Raw genomic sequence first — 16,119 nt, 5'->3', positions numbered from 1 at the left:
TCTACATCTAGTTTTTGCATGTGGTTCTTCTCAAGTGTTATCCAGAGCATTAAATTTAAATTTATTTGTTTGTTACACCAGTTGTATCCACCTTCGAACTTATAATCTGCCAAAAATTCTCGATGACACCAAGAGTTATACTTTATGGAGGACATGCAAGGTGATTTATATGATACGAGTTGAGAAATGTTTTTTGTATTGTTTTTGTGTTGAGATGTTAGCCTGTAGGAACATGTTTTTAGTCTTCAAACCCCTTTTTTATTAAAGACATATCCCAAAGAATTGATGAAGGAGGTTAAAATATATATCAGCCATAGTTGTACTTTCGATTCACACCAGTTTTCCCGCTACTCCTAAAGATAAACACACATTGCCATTTTCTTAATTTACTGTCTGTTAGATGTGGCATCCTTCAAACACGTCGCCTGATTTACATCAAGTCTAACAAAGCCAATTGGCTTCATTATGATCAAGAACATGCAGATATATCGTTAGATTGTTAAAAAACTGGTATTTGGACAGATAAGTCCAAAATTGGAACTGATGTTCAAAAATATCAACCCTATATGTATGAAGGGTGCAATGTGATGACCAGGGAGGGGTTTTCTATGCGAGAAGTTTGGAGAATGGTATGAATCGACGGCATAATGAAAGCTTATACCTATATAAGCATCATATGTGAATTTATCTGTTTTCTGTCAAAAATACGGAGTTATTAAATAAATTAATGTTCCAACAGGAAGACGAGACAAGCTATACACGAAGATTAAAAAAAAAATCAATCGAATCGAATAAAACTTCTTTAATGGCTCCCACTTAATCTTAATTTTTATGATATCGAGATTTCGTAGGCAAATTTTGATGTAAATGTGATGGAAATGACGTGATTAGGAAAAACAAGATATGTTAAAGCTCTGAAATACTCTTAAGAAAAACCAATGCCAAAAATGTGCAAACAAAAACAAAATAAATTATGTCAAAGATCCTCGAACATGTAAAGAATGCGAGAGAAACACATAGAAATTATAAGTTTGGCGTTTTATTTGTTCAGAAAATTATTTTCTGTAGAATGAACAAAGTGGGCACTTTATTTTGGCACAGTGATTTTGATCAATTTTGGAAAAAAATAATTTTTCTCAAAGCAAACTTCTCATTTTTGTCTTGGTATGGTACTGCACACTCTTAAGCATATCATGAACAATGTTTCAAAAAATAAAGCGGTACCATAACTTCATTTGTCAGGAAAAATTGTAAAAAATGAAAAATTGTACGTAGTGGGCACTTTATTTTGCCGGCCACTGTAGATGCCACTAGAAACTTACCAGTCCATTAGCGGTCCTGGAACTAATTATTTCACTTTTCATACAAATTGCATCATACGTATAACGAGTGGTATCAAACTAATTTGACCAGCTGGGTGAAAATGTGGCCTAAAATATAAATTGGTGTCTATCTAGATGGGAAGCTACAGCCAGGGATCAAGCATCTTCCAAATTATTGTTGATCAGGTCTCGACGACGTGCGAGCAGGCCAACGAGAGAGATAGAGAGAGAGAGAGAGAGAGAGAGAGAGAGAGAGAGAGAGAGACTAAAATTTCAGCAATCCAGACGGTAACAATGAATGGTTACGGAGAAACGTGCCGAGAAACGAACATTGTAGCTGAGCAGAAGATCGACTGCTTAGGACGTGGAGAGCGTAAGGAATGGTTCGACATGCCATTAACTAGCTTCAAAGTTTTAAATTTGCTGGCAGCGTAAATATATCAGCTGATCGTGAAAATCTGGGAGTAGGAAGAACTACCAGAGGAGTGGAAAAACGGCCAGACAGACTGGGATGCTCGATTTTTCGTGCCATCAAAGTCCTTAATGCTGTCTACAAGATCTTTTTCCAGATTCTGTTCTGCAGGCTTCGGCCTATTGCTACAAACTTCATCGCCAGCTACCAAGCTGGGTTTATTAGAGGCAGATCCTCCCGAAGTGCCGAGAGCGCCAGATCCCTACGCACCATCTGGTCATCGACTTCAAGGCGGCCTACGACACCATAGACCGGAATCAGCTATGCAGCGGTACCATTTCCCTGGGAAGTTGATTCGGCTGTTAGAAGCCACCTTGAACGGGGTGCAGTGCAAGGTGAGTGTATCGAACTTGCCGTCGGAATTGTTCGAATCTCACAGGGGTCTGAGGCAAGGTGACGGACTCTCCTGTCTGCTCTTCAACGACATCCGTGGCACGATATTCTACCGGTCTCTCCAATTTATTGGCTTCACGGATGACATCGACATCATCGCCAACACGATAGCGAAGGTGTATGAGGCGTACACCCAACTTAAACGCGAAGCAGCAAGAATTTGATTGAAAAACAACGCGACGAAGACTAAGTACCTGCTTGCCGGAGGCTCAGTCGGTGATAGGGCTCAACTGGGAACCAGTATATTAGTTGACAGCGACAATCTCGATAAAGGAGTTACTTTGGATAACGTCATTAGTAGCGAAATCCGAAGACACATTGTGCAAGGGAATCGTGCATACTATGGGCTTCACCAACTGCTAAGACCCAGAAGACTTCAAGACCGCTCGAAATGTGAGATATATCGCAAATTGATTCGCCCGGTGGTTCTCTTTCGACATGAGTCTAGGACTATCCGAACATCGGCATTGGCATCGGCATCCGAACATTGGCAATCAAGAGGCATACAAGATAGCGAGAGAGAGAAAGCGATAGAGAGAGAGAGTGAGAGATGGAGAGAGAGAAATAGAGAGAGAGAGACAGCGAATGAGAGAGACAGCGAGAGAGATAGATAGAGAGAGAGATAGGAATCTTTTAAAAGGAAAGGTTTTTGATATTTGATTTAAAAAAAAGTCTATATTGTCATATTGAGGGCACATTGAAGAAGCTTTCGAGCGAAGAAAAAGGATAATATTGCCTGATCTATAGTATTCTAATTTCTATCTAAAATATTGAGCCAACTTCCATTTACAGATACGTTTAAATGATAAACATGAATAAAAATCTAATACACATATTTTAGACTCTTTTTCGTAAAACATTGATCACATTGCATTATGTTACTTATTTTTTGTGATTTTTTTTGTGATGTTCTGTGGTATTTTACATTGCGTTTAAAAATAAAATAATAATACCATTCCGTGGAGTAGTGATATCATTGCATCACTACAAATTGTGTTGGTACACTTGCCCTAATTGAACTTATTGTATACTAGCTTTCTTTTCTTTCTTTTCCGTAACTTTTCAATTACATTTTTGAAGTACTAGTAACATAGTGTATATACATTTTTTTATCACTCCATCCAAAATAGAAAAACATTATTCTTAAATGATATTCTTAAGGTAACAAGTATTTTGATTTCCTTGTCGCGTTTAAGATACTATGGATTGATAGGAAAAGTATAAGAAAAAGAGGAATCGATGATTCTTTTCCTTTTGTAACGCACAGTAACGTACCACAGTGAACTCAATATTCTAATGAACACTTTCACACACGTGTACCATTACGAGTACGCCCACTTTTTACAAAAGTACACGCTGGAGATAAAACTGGTTTAAAGGTCTCGATAAAGGTGTGTGCGTGAATGAACTTCGTCAGATTCGATTTGAAGACGAGAGAAGATCATAAAATGTATTCATTGTTTTGCTGTTTGTTCCTTCGCTCTCAGAGTTTTTTTTTTTTCAAACTGTTAACTGTTAAGTAGAGCTCCGGTGGGGTACTTTCGCAAATAATTTATCTATTCTTTAACTTCATAATTCATATGTCAAACTTCATATTTTCAAAATGTTCGATGAACAGCTAACATTGCTATGGCATACATTGTGTAAAAACCTATGGCTATTGTACTTAAAATATGGTGAAGATGCTGTGTTATTTCGTGCGTAAATTTATTTTTAGGGATTAAAGTAAAAAAAAGTAGAATTGTTTGATAATTTGTTTATTGATTTTTGTTCAATAAATCGTTGTTTTTTCAAACACTAATGTAATGTATTGGTTCAAGCATATGTCCTAACATGGAAGTACTGTGTTCATTGAGAGAGAATGAACTCAAACACAGTGAGAGAGAATCGATTTCATCGTACTGCGAGCACGCTTTACCTTAGGTCCCAATTGGACATGGTGTTTCGCCGGCTCTGTCCCCACTATCTAGCATTTTTACGCGGCTCAGCCACGGCTTGGGTGAATTCTGTCATGTGTCGATAAACCAGCACGCGAACAAGACGTACGCGCAATCGCTCCGTGAACCAGTCCTCCACATGCTCGGCGTATGTTGGGACTACGTAATATCTCGATCGCATTGCCGCCGTAATTCGGCACCAAGTGAAAGTGTACATCTAGCACTGGAAGTTATAGCTCAGAGCTCCGTGTGATTCCTTAATTCAGTTGAAAGGTTTAATTTAAGGTTTAATGAAAGGTGTTTTGCCCCTTAATGTTGTCGTGTAAATGTGCTGTTCTGCCACGCACCAGCACCACAAAAGTTGCGTAGTGTTATCGAGGAACCTGATCGACCGTGTTATCAGCTAGTGTGATGGATGATAGTTCAGCAAAAACCGCGCTCAAGTGTATCACGTTTCGTGTCTTTAGTCTGCTACTGGTTTCTATGAGTGTTGCTTATTGTATGCCAAACTAATCACCAAATCAAAAAGTGAATAATTAGTGATAACTGGTGGATATGGTTACGTGTTTGTAAATGTTGATACCGTAGACCTATTTTCGGGAATTTTGTGCATGTTTTCGAAGGGTCGTAACTCATCCATTCACATCGTGCCAGCCGCTTCCATATCGCAGGGATCGTGTGATTAATGTTCTCACATTTCCGACACTAATCGAGAGCGTATGCCATTCCAAAACACAGGCACCAGAGCTCGCCGTACGGAAGCTGATTGTGTTATCGGATGTGCAAATCGAGCCCTTTTCCTAATCGCACATGCTAATAAGTTCGATGTACCTTTCAGCTAAGCCGTGCTAGACAGTGATAGAGTAGCTTGTGTGCTGAATACTTTTCTACAAGTGCACCATGACAGCATAATGGTGTTGATCGTGTAATGTCGTGTATATCATTTTTCATTAATGCAAAGTGAGTGAAATTTGTCGAGGTAAACTTTAAAACCAAAACCAGCGCGTCTTCCTGCTTCGATCGTCGCGATCTCGCCGACTGAAGTAAAAGGTGTGGGCCTCGTTTTATGGATACAGCAGGAGATCAGATAGTACCGTCAACAAGCTTTTGGGTAATGCAGGTGAGTTTGTGGCAAAACTATTTACGACGTGTTTTACGACAGCTTATGAAAATTAAGAGAGATCTGATTTGGTAGCTAGGATGTCATATCAATTAAGCATGGTTAACAGTTACAGTGGCAAAATTAAATACTTCTTCGTTTAAATTAAATTGTTGAATTTTTTTTAATAGTTGTTCAGTAGGAACGGTCAAAAAAATCCGTATTGCTTATTTTATTTATTGTTTTGTGTTTCATTTAAAAATGTATTTTTTCTTAAGTTACGATTATTATTCGCATTGAAGCAACAAATTGCGGTGATTAAGTAATGAATGTTATATAATAAAACTAGATGAATTGTTATAACACAAGTTTTAAATGTTTTATGGTGCACTTGTCAACAAGCTCTCAAGCACCCATAAATCTTAACGTTAGGTTTGCAAATCCCTTTTCATGGACCCGTTCCACTGTCTTCGCCTCACAGTACGATTGAAGAAGCGCTTACTTTCTACACAAATATTTGACAAAAGATGCCACTGGGCTGGGCGCTATGGAACGGCTACACCCGGGCTCGCTTACACTCTTCGCTACCGTCAGTGTTGCGACTGCAGTAAGATGGAAATTCCGACGGCTTTGGTAGATTAGTCCTTCGTTCACCCGATCATACGCTGCGCGCATTTAATTATTAGCTTTGGACGCGCGTTAAAAGCCACACATAGATAGGTAAAATAAATTATCAATGATTGGACCTATTTGAGCAAAACTAAACAAAAAAAAATGAATGAAAGAAGCGCGCAAAGGAGAGGCACGTGCAAAGAGACGGAAGAAGCGACTGCAAGCCCTAGGAAAACCAATGATTTCTATCAATAATCCACCGCGTCCGTAAGGTCCAACCGGCGAACACGGTACGTAGCGTGTGCCACCCGTCATCCTAGGAAGGAATTCCTTCGCGAGGAACGTGCACTGTGTCGGTGGATCATCAATAAATTAAGCCTACAGAGAGCCGCGGCTCGGTGAGTGGGGCCTCTGATGATGGTGATTAGTTTGTCCATCGACCTGCGCACGATCTTCTCCCGGTTGCTGTACGAACACAAATCTCCCAGACTGATCGTCTGGCAAATAGAGGATGAAGCAGACGATGGCAAACGCTCAGCGAAACCAGGGCAAATGGGGCACGATTGTGGCAGGTCGTCGGCGTAGATGCTTACAGTAACAAAAAAAAAGACTCTTGGCAGATACGACCAGTACCGAAGGTGGCACAGGAAGCGCCTAGAACGTGTCGGATTCAATAAAAGTGAAAGATAGAGCTATGGCAGTGCGCTCTGCTCGGGTGGTATTGGTAGTGGGTAGTGTTTTGTTGCCGTAGACGATGATGTTTTGGGTGGTTTTAATCGATGGATAAATTATGCGAATCTACAGCCCCTCGCCGATCGATCAAATAAATCGATGGCCATGATGACGGTGTCGTTTGCTTTCGGACGACCAAGCCGTGAGCGAATTTCCATATCGTCTGCTCGTGCCCGTCGTGGTCAGGTGTGCTCGAAATAATCGGTGATCGATCGAGTGTGGTTGGTTATATGCGTCAAAGTGCACAGTGTTTACCATCATTTAGTTTGAGATAGCGAAGAAATTGCTTTGACAATGAGGAAACTTCATCTTTCCTGCTTGTGGTAGTGAGTACTTTCCCTTTACTTATACTTTATTTATGCATCTTCTTAAAATATATGTGTCTATGTCTATGTCTATCGCTATTATATCCTGATTTAGGGTTTAAAATCGTTTTGTATTATTTTTATATTCACACTAACGAGTATTTCTTGCACCCTGTTGCCAAATTAAACTGGATCACCAAACTGGTTGCCAAACCTTTCTCCCAAAACATCAATTGCATTCGCTGCCAGATTGTGTTCAAATGTGTACCTTTACATCACACACCTTTGCTACCGTTCCGCACTGCAAAAGACGCAAAAGGTCAAATGTCAGTTTCACCTGCGAAAATTAAAAAAAAAACCCTCTCACAGCACCGGCAGCACCGAAAAACCTGTTTCTGCGCAAGCATGGCGATGCATAATGACATTAGTGAAAACATTTTCCCCGGGACAAAGCGTCGTGATATCTGCGCGGGGACGGAACGATGCTACCGATCGCCCGCCGCCACGTTTGCTACGAAGGGTGTTGCAATACTTTCCGTGTTCGTTTTCCAAATGTCAGTCGTTCGATACGGCATGCGATGCGATTTGTGCACTGCAGACACACACACACTGCACACGGTGCAGGTGCAGGCCGCACATTTTCATGATTTTCCACATCCAATCCCGTTGCATCGGGCGCGCATTATGCAATCGTTTGCGCTGTCGGTTGCAATTTGCTACACTATACCGGTACCAGCAGCGGGCACAGCGCGGTAACAAGCGGGAACCAGCCTCCGGTCGTTTCGGCAGCGAAATGGGCAAAAAAAGACCAACAAATGCATCGATGTTTAGTCAAATGTCACACCATTGACACATTACCCGTTTTTAAATGCTTCTTTTTTTTGTTTGTGTGTTCCTCTACAAAACCCTACTTCAACCTTGTGCTCGTCTTGTAGTGCTTCGTGTTTGTCATGCCAGAGGCATTGATGTTTTTGTTGTTGCTGTAATTCTTTTGCCTATTCTTCTACGAACCTCAGCGCAACGGTTAAGATCGACTGGAAGATCATGATTACTAGCATGATAAACATATCGAAGGGGGGTACCTTATGCGCTGCCGTTTGGATACAGTTCCTACCGTCCATTGTGTCCCATTCCCATTGCGATGTCTCGGTAAACGATGACCAAGGTAGCAGCACATTGCCGTCCTCGTGGGACATATTATTAGGGCATGTCTTTGTATTGTTCCACCCGCACAGCACATACAGCAATCAGTGACCTCGTGTAGCAATTCTTTCCACTACGGGTTGACAATTTTTGCGAGTTACTTAGCTCTGCGATTTACTTCCAGATGCGCAAGCGCACGAATCGATTTCCAACGCGTGACCCCTTGACACGTTCAGTTAACGGCCTGAGAGGTTACTTTCACATGTACTGTGCCTCACAACAATGCAAATGAATAGTCGATTTCAATAACATTTAAAATACCTGTATCCTTAAATTCATTTTAGATGTCTGGATGTCTAGCATAGTTTAGTACTGGGCAATGAGGAATAGCAAAAACTAATTCCTATGTATAATAAAGTAAATTTGTACCCAGCAACCAGGGCGGAAATTAAAACAAATTCAATTACAGATAATGTCGGTGCGATAGCGTCAACCGGTGTCTTTACCTTTGCTTGCCTCCGTTTCGCTACCGAAGCTTCAAAGCAACCAAGCGGTTCAAGTCGATCGACCTCAATCGGAGTGGCCGGAGAGAGAGGGGGTGGTGATGCTGGTGGCCTGTTACAATTGCAAACGGGTTGCAACGGTACGATTGAGGCGGCTGCAGAGAAACATGAATAATTGCATTAAATTTTGTGCAAATGATTCAATTCTTACCGTCAATTGTTCTGTTTTCACCGTTTCACCTTCCTTCACCCGGAGGCTCCCTGCAGCCCCTCATCTGCTCCCAGCTCAGGTTAGCTTTGTGCCCATGCCTCGGGAACAGGATTGTAATAGGCGGCGATTGTACAACAATCTGATTAATAAATTGAATCACGATTTTCTTCTGCCACGATGTGGTGCGGTTTGTGTTTCGGCCGGCTTGTCTGAGGAGGGCTTATTTATTTTGCTGCCAAGAACAGCACGCAGTAATCAGAAGGGAACGATTTGTCGCCTTGTAATGATGTATGCTTGCGGGGGTTGTATTTTTTTCTCGCACTGCTTCACGCTGACGGAGTTGAAGGATCGAAGGATGTGAAGTGACATAAACACGTTTTACTATTTCCTATCTGATTTAAACCTCAACCGCCTGTATTAGTCAGAGCGATGTAGTTCAAAGTATCAAATAAGTATACTGTAGTGAAATGAAAAAATTAAAAACAATAATTTTGTTATCAATTTTTTCTTTGAAGCATTTGTGTAACGAAATTAAGGCTCGACCCCTTGAAATTTCATGCTGTCAGCGAACTTGAAATTACTTTGCCGGTTTATAGTTTTATTGACTTCATTCTTCAAAACTGAAAGCTCAACAGGTGCACACCACATTGACCTCCCTTCATTTCATACGTGGACGGCTCTTTTTATTCATAAATGTTGTTTTATGTTTGCTTCTTATTGTTACCATGCACGAAAAAAAAGGTCGAAGGGGTTCCCACCGACTGTTGCTCTCCACCACTTGTGGCGTTCGAAGGGGCTTTTTGTTTTAACCAGGCACCGTAACATATTGCAGCGCAAACGACGACGGAGACACCGGGGAAGGGCAAGTCAACAGGTCAAATTGGGAATTGATCGATCTATCAACTCGATCAGAAACACCCTCGCTTTGCATTGCATTAACGCCGAAACTGTTCGGCCTCGGGAAAAACAATGCACCTACCCCATGCACTCCGTTTGTGAGTCAACGGGCGTGAAATGCATGTGAAAAATCGATTTCCCTATTACCCCGCGACCGATGGGTCTAATTGAAAGCGACATGGGAAAATTTGCCGATTTGCTCTTGTGCGCGTCCCTTCTATCGCGCTCCAGTCGTATGCGCTTGCTTTAACAGCCAACTCACGCCATGCCGCTGCTGGCGGACAACTGTTGCGAATGAAGCTCTGGTGGTAACCGATTTATGGAAAGTGGGTGGCTTGAACGAGTGTGGCTGACGAAGAAGCGCCCGATGCCCGATCGACATTGGAGGCGTTGGCCTCGAAGAATCAGGTTAAAGTGCAACCCTGTGTGCATGCCCGTGTTTTTTTAAATTTATTTGCTTGTGGTTTCCTCCCCCTGTCGCGGGATCAGTGCAATGTGCCCGGGAACTGCGGAACAGATCCTTAGCTTTTGTCCGCGCTCATAATTAATCAACCGCATCGCAATACGGTAGAGCGGCGTGGATGCTTCCTTGCGGGTTGCTACTGCTGCCCACACAAACACGACTCGACTTTACGGTACATCCGCAAGCGATCCGCGCACGTCGTGGTCTCGCCATAGAAGGGAAATTATTGCGCATACGTTAAGCGACAAAATCCCTCGGCAAAATTGTGCAACTGGTGCGCGAATGAATGAAAACTGGTACAAGAACGTGCTGCAGAACGGTGGTCCGGTATGGGTGTCTGTCTCTGTCCGGGCCAGGCCGAAATGCATGCCCGGAATGAGATTTTAGAATGGTTGCCCCAGCCAGAACGTTGAGTGGTAACCATACTACCGGTTTGAAATAGGATTTACTATTTGCGTTTAAAAATAGTATAATGCGTTTATTTCAACTAGATGCGTGTATTTGGCGAGGATGTTATGTCACAACTTTAAAATAAAGTGTAACGTGTGCTCATTGTAGTGCGTAGTTTTTAATGAGCAAAATTGTGTCTCGAATAACATTTTTAGTGCTATTATTAAACATAAAACAATATTAATAATGCGCTGTATCGAATGAAAGCTTCATAAATAGCCTGCATGTATTGAACGGTTTTTTTTCGATTACATTAAAACAAGACAATAATTTTTGTTTGTTTATTGGCTTTCCATTTCGATCGCAATTGGTCGAATCTGTGGAATCTTTATTCGCATTGGAACGTACCGCTCTTTGCTTATCCATCCATAATGCCCGACTGTTCAGTGAGCATGAAAACGGTACGTAAACGACGCGGGTAATATGTATTTCCGCTCCGTGCAGCAGCGAGAGGATGCATGGAACTGCACCGGGTGCATCGAAGCGTAGCGCTGGATTTCGAAATGCCCTTTTCGATGCGTACCACCGTTCGCTACTTACCGTGTGAGCCTTACACCCGATATGGGGTTCCCTCTGCAATCAAGCAAACGTGCGATTCGTACCAAGCACATACGCGCCGTCTCTTTTACTCCCATCGAACGAATGGCAGTAGTAACGACCCACATGCGACGGTTCCTTATGGAACGAGTACGGGTAACAAAAGTAAAATAGTATTAGATGCCCACCGTAATGAGCGCAAAAATTTATCACCTTTTAGGGAGTCGTAACTATAAAATGTGTTTCAATGGCAAGCGACCAAACAAAAAAAAAAAAGGAATCAACAAAATCATTTGCCTCGTCTTACGTCTAACCCGATCGCAATTGCATTCAAACCACGCGTTTTGGGCTGTGGGTTAAGATGCAATTGTGCAACAGTCAACGACGACTAGCAGGGTGAAAAAAACACATTCAAAGCACCAGTCGAATCGGTTCTAAATGGAGTCAATAACGAGCAAGCACTTACAGTGCAGAATGGTGATGTATTAATTCATTTCCATACCGATCGTACATAAAACGAATCGAATTCCTGGCACCGAGGACCCACCAATTCCGGCAAAGCAAGTCGCGAGATTAGATTCAGCTACGGTGTCTGCACAGTCTATGAGTACAGGGGGGGTGGGGTAGACAAAACACATGCGGTACGGTGCGATCATCATCATAAACATCCATTCGGCTAGCCTGCTCCCCCCACGCGGAATGCCTGGCGACGCGCCTTGCGGGGCATCATCATGCCATCATGTGCGGCGTGAGAGTGCAGTGGCAAGCTCGGGAAGCGTGAAAAGCGCCCAGTGCGCGGTGTGGCACACCAAACAGTGTGGGCACCCCGAAACAACACGGGCATCGGTGCATAATGGCCACCCCAAGGGGTCCTGTGGGCCGCAGAAAGAAAAATGGAACCGACCCCGAGTCGGCGAGCTGATTGGCAGGAAATCCGTCCGTTTGGGGGCGCAAGAGTGTGCGAGCGCATGGAGACATCTCGCAATTAAAATTCGCTAATTCCTTTGCCACATCTGGTGCTGGTCTGGTTGCGGTGGTTGCCGTGCGCCGACTCCACCAGCCAGCCGTGCCGTGCAACTTGACGGCGGTTGATGATTCATCCGCGCATTCGCCCGGCGGCGCATGCGGCACCTTCGGCTTTGGCGCATTGGAACGCGGTACAGCTAAGCCGCTGCACGTGGGTAATTGTGAAAACCAATAACCGACTTATGATGATGGTGATGATGATGAGGCTGGCAGTGAGCGGATACTCACTGAACAGGGTGAGCTTGCAGCAAAAAATATGTACCCGGTGGTGGTGATTTAGAGTTCAGGGCGAGGCTTCAGGTGGAAAGTGATAAACTGCATGAACGGTAGAACGAAACGATACGACCCTTTCCCGCACCGTAGCCTTTGTCACTTATCCGGCAGAACGAATCAATCCGTAAACAGTGCGGCCAGTGGATCTTTTGAGACGCCTTGTAAATGTAATTTCATGGATGGTAGATTAATGGTTTTTAAAGAGTGAGAAAAAAGTCACATTATTATAAGTCACAGCGTGTTCAGTAGTAATGAAGTTCTAACAATTTTCTTAACGATATGTACGAAAAAAAGTGTTATTTAGTGCATTTTTCACACACGCCAATAAATTGTTACAATATTTTGCAAATTAATCACAATAATTACAAAAGTAGTTCCGCATATCTAAGTTATCACAAACTATCATATACAGAAGACTCCATTGATGAACTGGGTACTAAAGCATGCTTTTCATGAGACATACAAAATAAATTGTAAATGTGGCAAGAAATTAGTGATAATTGAAATTTTGCACTTTAAAAATAAGATTGAATGTATCTGTATGCATATGTATTTATCTTTAAAAAGAGGATTGAAGGATTCATATTCTGATGTGTGCCTAATATGGCTATTTTGCCGCTTAAAGAGTACAGCTCTTCCATCTCTGCAAAAGTTTTACACAAGGCATGTGTTTTTTTTTAATTCAAACAATAATACTCGAATTTACACAGTTATTTTTCGACTACTCATAATGTTCTACGACTTTTTATCCGTTTCTTGCTGAGTTTCATTCTTTTCAATATTACTAATGGTTTTGTGCCATCTTTTCTATTCTTGTGGCTTTAAGTTCTGGTTAACTTTATTCTTTGAATTATTATTTGATTATTTGTGATTGATTATTTCAGAATACATTTTAAATGTCAACTAGTTGGCCATTTTTGAATCTGTGACTACCATTTAAATCATACCGCATAAAGCGTAATGAGGATCGATGACCTTAGTTTATATTTTTTCCTAGGCTACTAGAAAGTTTTTTTTTTGCATTGCGCTAACAGTAACGAGTATATAGCTTTACTCTATTTCTAATATATTGTCGGACAGGGCTGACAAAATTGATATAATAAATTGAGCTAACCAGATACCTTTATTTCAATGGATGCTGGGAGATTATGAAGATTGTATTATATCTTCAATTCTTTGTTACAGTTTTCATTACATATTGAATATTTTGATGCCTGTGCGTTCATTGGAAATATGGTGATTGCCTTTATATGATATTCAAGGATGTAAACTATTCTAATGTATGTATATTTTCATCGTGTTCATTATGCGGCTGTTCACATGTGATGTTAATGAGCAAAATTACATTGATTGTGCTAAACCTACCCAATAGCTTACATTGTTTCGTAATACTGCTGAGTACCCTTGCTCAGGTACAGAAAAGTTTATTGATTGGCATAATACAATTTTGTTGCGTTTGCTGTGGTCCGGTTCGATCGGTAATGTATTTTGGCCTGTTTTCCCATTGACCGGAAAGCTTTCCATGGAGTGCATTCATCCCAAACGAAATGGGTTGAATTCCCCGAAAGAAACTGAACGCATCACCGGAATGGCCAGTGAAGCGAAAAATATTCATGCTTCGACAGTAAAAGGAATAAATTAGCTTTAATATTCAAAACGCCATCACAGCACCGGGCATTGTAACGGCGGATCACATGTCATGAAAAATAGTAAGCTCATGTAGCGTATCATTGCACTTATGAGCTGCCGAAAGAGGGTGGATGGAAAAAAACATAAATCGATTATAAAGCAAGGGAAACTATCTAAATGCTCATCCAAACTATACATGGAGGATACGAAAAAAAAGTATTGAGCTGGGGTTCGACGACAGCACAACAGTCTACGAAAGCGGAAGTTCACACATCTAACAGCACCGAACAACCGGTACTTCCCGTGTGAGTAACTCCGCAAAGCGCCAACTTTGCTGAAAAAAGATCCGCTAGGGGAGCATCAATGGTGCGTTTGGTGGGTTGTTTTTTTCGGCAAAGTTTCAACGACACCGATATGTTGGGGCGGAAAGTTGATATTTTAAGGTACAAAACGAGTGTGTTTGAGAGCACGCTGGCTCGTGATGGAGCATCACCCCGTACCGGCATCGGATGTTTGCGTTACTTCGCGGTGATGGGCAAATATCAGTATCGGCCCTGTGCGGTGCAGTGCTGGTGCGGACTGACAAACAGCTACGCTACGGCCCTCAATTTGTTCGCCAAGGCGCACGGTACAAAAATTTGCCGCTCGGAATGCGCATGCCGAGGAATGCAAATGGCCGCCGTCGGATCGATGAAGCTTTCATTGCTGGCCTTCCTGTCACGATTGCTTTCGTAACATGAAATGTAGAGAAAGTGTATGCAATAGTTTGAAAAGAATATTTTTCACTAATTTTAATGTATTTATCTTCATTGTTAACAATGAGACAATCATTTCCATTGCCTTGAAGTAAGCAAGCAATGTAGCTCATCCTACTACTACTACTACCGGTGCTGTTTCATGCTCCGAGGAAGATGATATTTATGTTGCAGGAAATGGTGAAGCAAACAAGCATTTGTGTGCGCCTGTCTGTTTGGCAACTTCCTCTCAGCGTGGGGGGAGTAAGCCATTACTTTGTAGACACGATGGAATTTGGCCACCCTTAGCCTTTTTTGTCTACATCTCGCTCTCTCCTCGCTGTCTCTCTCGCTTTCATTCTCTCTCTCCCTTTGTTTTTCTCTCGTTCACCCTCCTAGCCGTAGCAGAACCGTCTCTTGAATTCTCCCCAGTAGGTTTACCACTGTCCTTGCCCCATTCCGACGACGGTCGATACTCGCACTAACGCATAAACCGAACGGTAAAGTGTTATTATGCGCTCGACTGGACAAACAAATAAAACTCTTCCGTAGTCCGACGGAAAGTCGGAAGAGCAATCACCCAGTACGCATCGGTCGAGAGGCTTACAAAGAGTCACAAATACGCACAAGCACACACAAACACAAACACAACAGCAAGCCACAAACAACCGAAAAATCGTACGCTTCGGTGACATATGATCAAGTTGCGTGGCATCATCGTCGAGTTACGGTTCGTCGGTGTAAGTGCGTGTGTGAGGGGAGGGTAGGTGGGTTTCTATTTTGTCGTGGCCGCTGTTGTTCTCTACTTGATGTGGAGATATTTTGTGATTGGCTGGCAGGAAGTGAGGGTGAGTTTTCTGACTGTCGTCATCGGTTCGGGAAAAAAGAGCAAAATAAAAGAACGACAACATGAACTGGAATTTTTATGACATTTTTGTTCGCCGCGTTTGAACGCGTTCGAAATCGAATCGATTCAGCCGGAAATGGCCGGAAAGAGAGCTCCGAGCGATGGTTCCCTCCCACCACAGCCAAAAAGTCACAGATTATGATAACATTTCGGTGCGAGTGAAAATGGAGCCTTTGCTGTACTTGTCGTGCGGAAAAAAGCACTGTGCGGGAAAAAAGGCATCGCATGGCTGAACAAATGCGGCTGACATTTTGTACACCGGTAGCACCGCTCGGTTGGTCGACGGTTCAGTTTGTTCTGGTTTTTTTTTATGTCATCATCCAATATTGCCTTCAAACAATGTCTCAAAATGGGGAGCCCCATCGTCATTAATCTCACTCATGCGCAAATGAGCGCGTTCATGACCCTCTACACAGGAGGAGAAAACCGGGGAGCAGGGGAAGTCCCTCGAAGCTCTGTACCTAAGCGTCCGTA

The 16,119-nt window shown here is 42.5% G+C and overlaps 1 protein-coding gene across 1 annotated transcript in view; it reads left to right on the top strand.

Annotated features, from left to right (window-relative positions):
- The first annotated feature begins 4,152 nt into the window (after window positions 1-4,152).
- LOC120950630 (dendritic arbor reduction protein 1-like) overlaps window positions 4,153-16,119 on the top strand; it is a 101,481-nt gene continuing 89,514 nt past the window's right edge. The window contains exon 1 of the mRNA XM_040368820.2: window positions 4,153-5,244. Coding sequence (XP_040224754.2) covers window positions 5,191-5,244 — 54 coding nt within the window. The 5' untranslated portion in view covers window positions 4,153-5,190. The remainder of the gene's footprint in view (window positions 5,245-16,119) is intronic.

The sequence above is a fragment of the Anopheles coluzzii genome, chromosome 2 (genome assembly GCF_943734685.1).
Source record: "Anopheles coluzzii chromosome 2, AcolN3, whole genome shotgun sequence".
NCBI classification, from domain to species: domain Eukaryota; kingdom Metazoa; phylum Arthropoda; class Insecta; order Diptera; family Culicidae; genus Anopheles; species Anopheles coluzzii.
The sequence above is the reverse complement of the archived record's forward strand: the minus strand, read 5'-3'. Positions and strand labels throughout refer to the sequence as shown.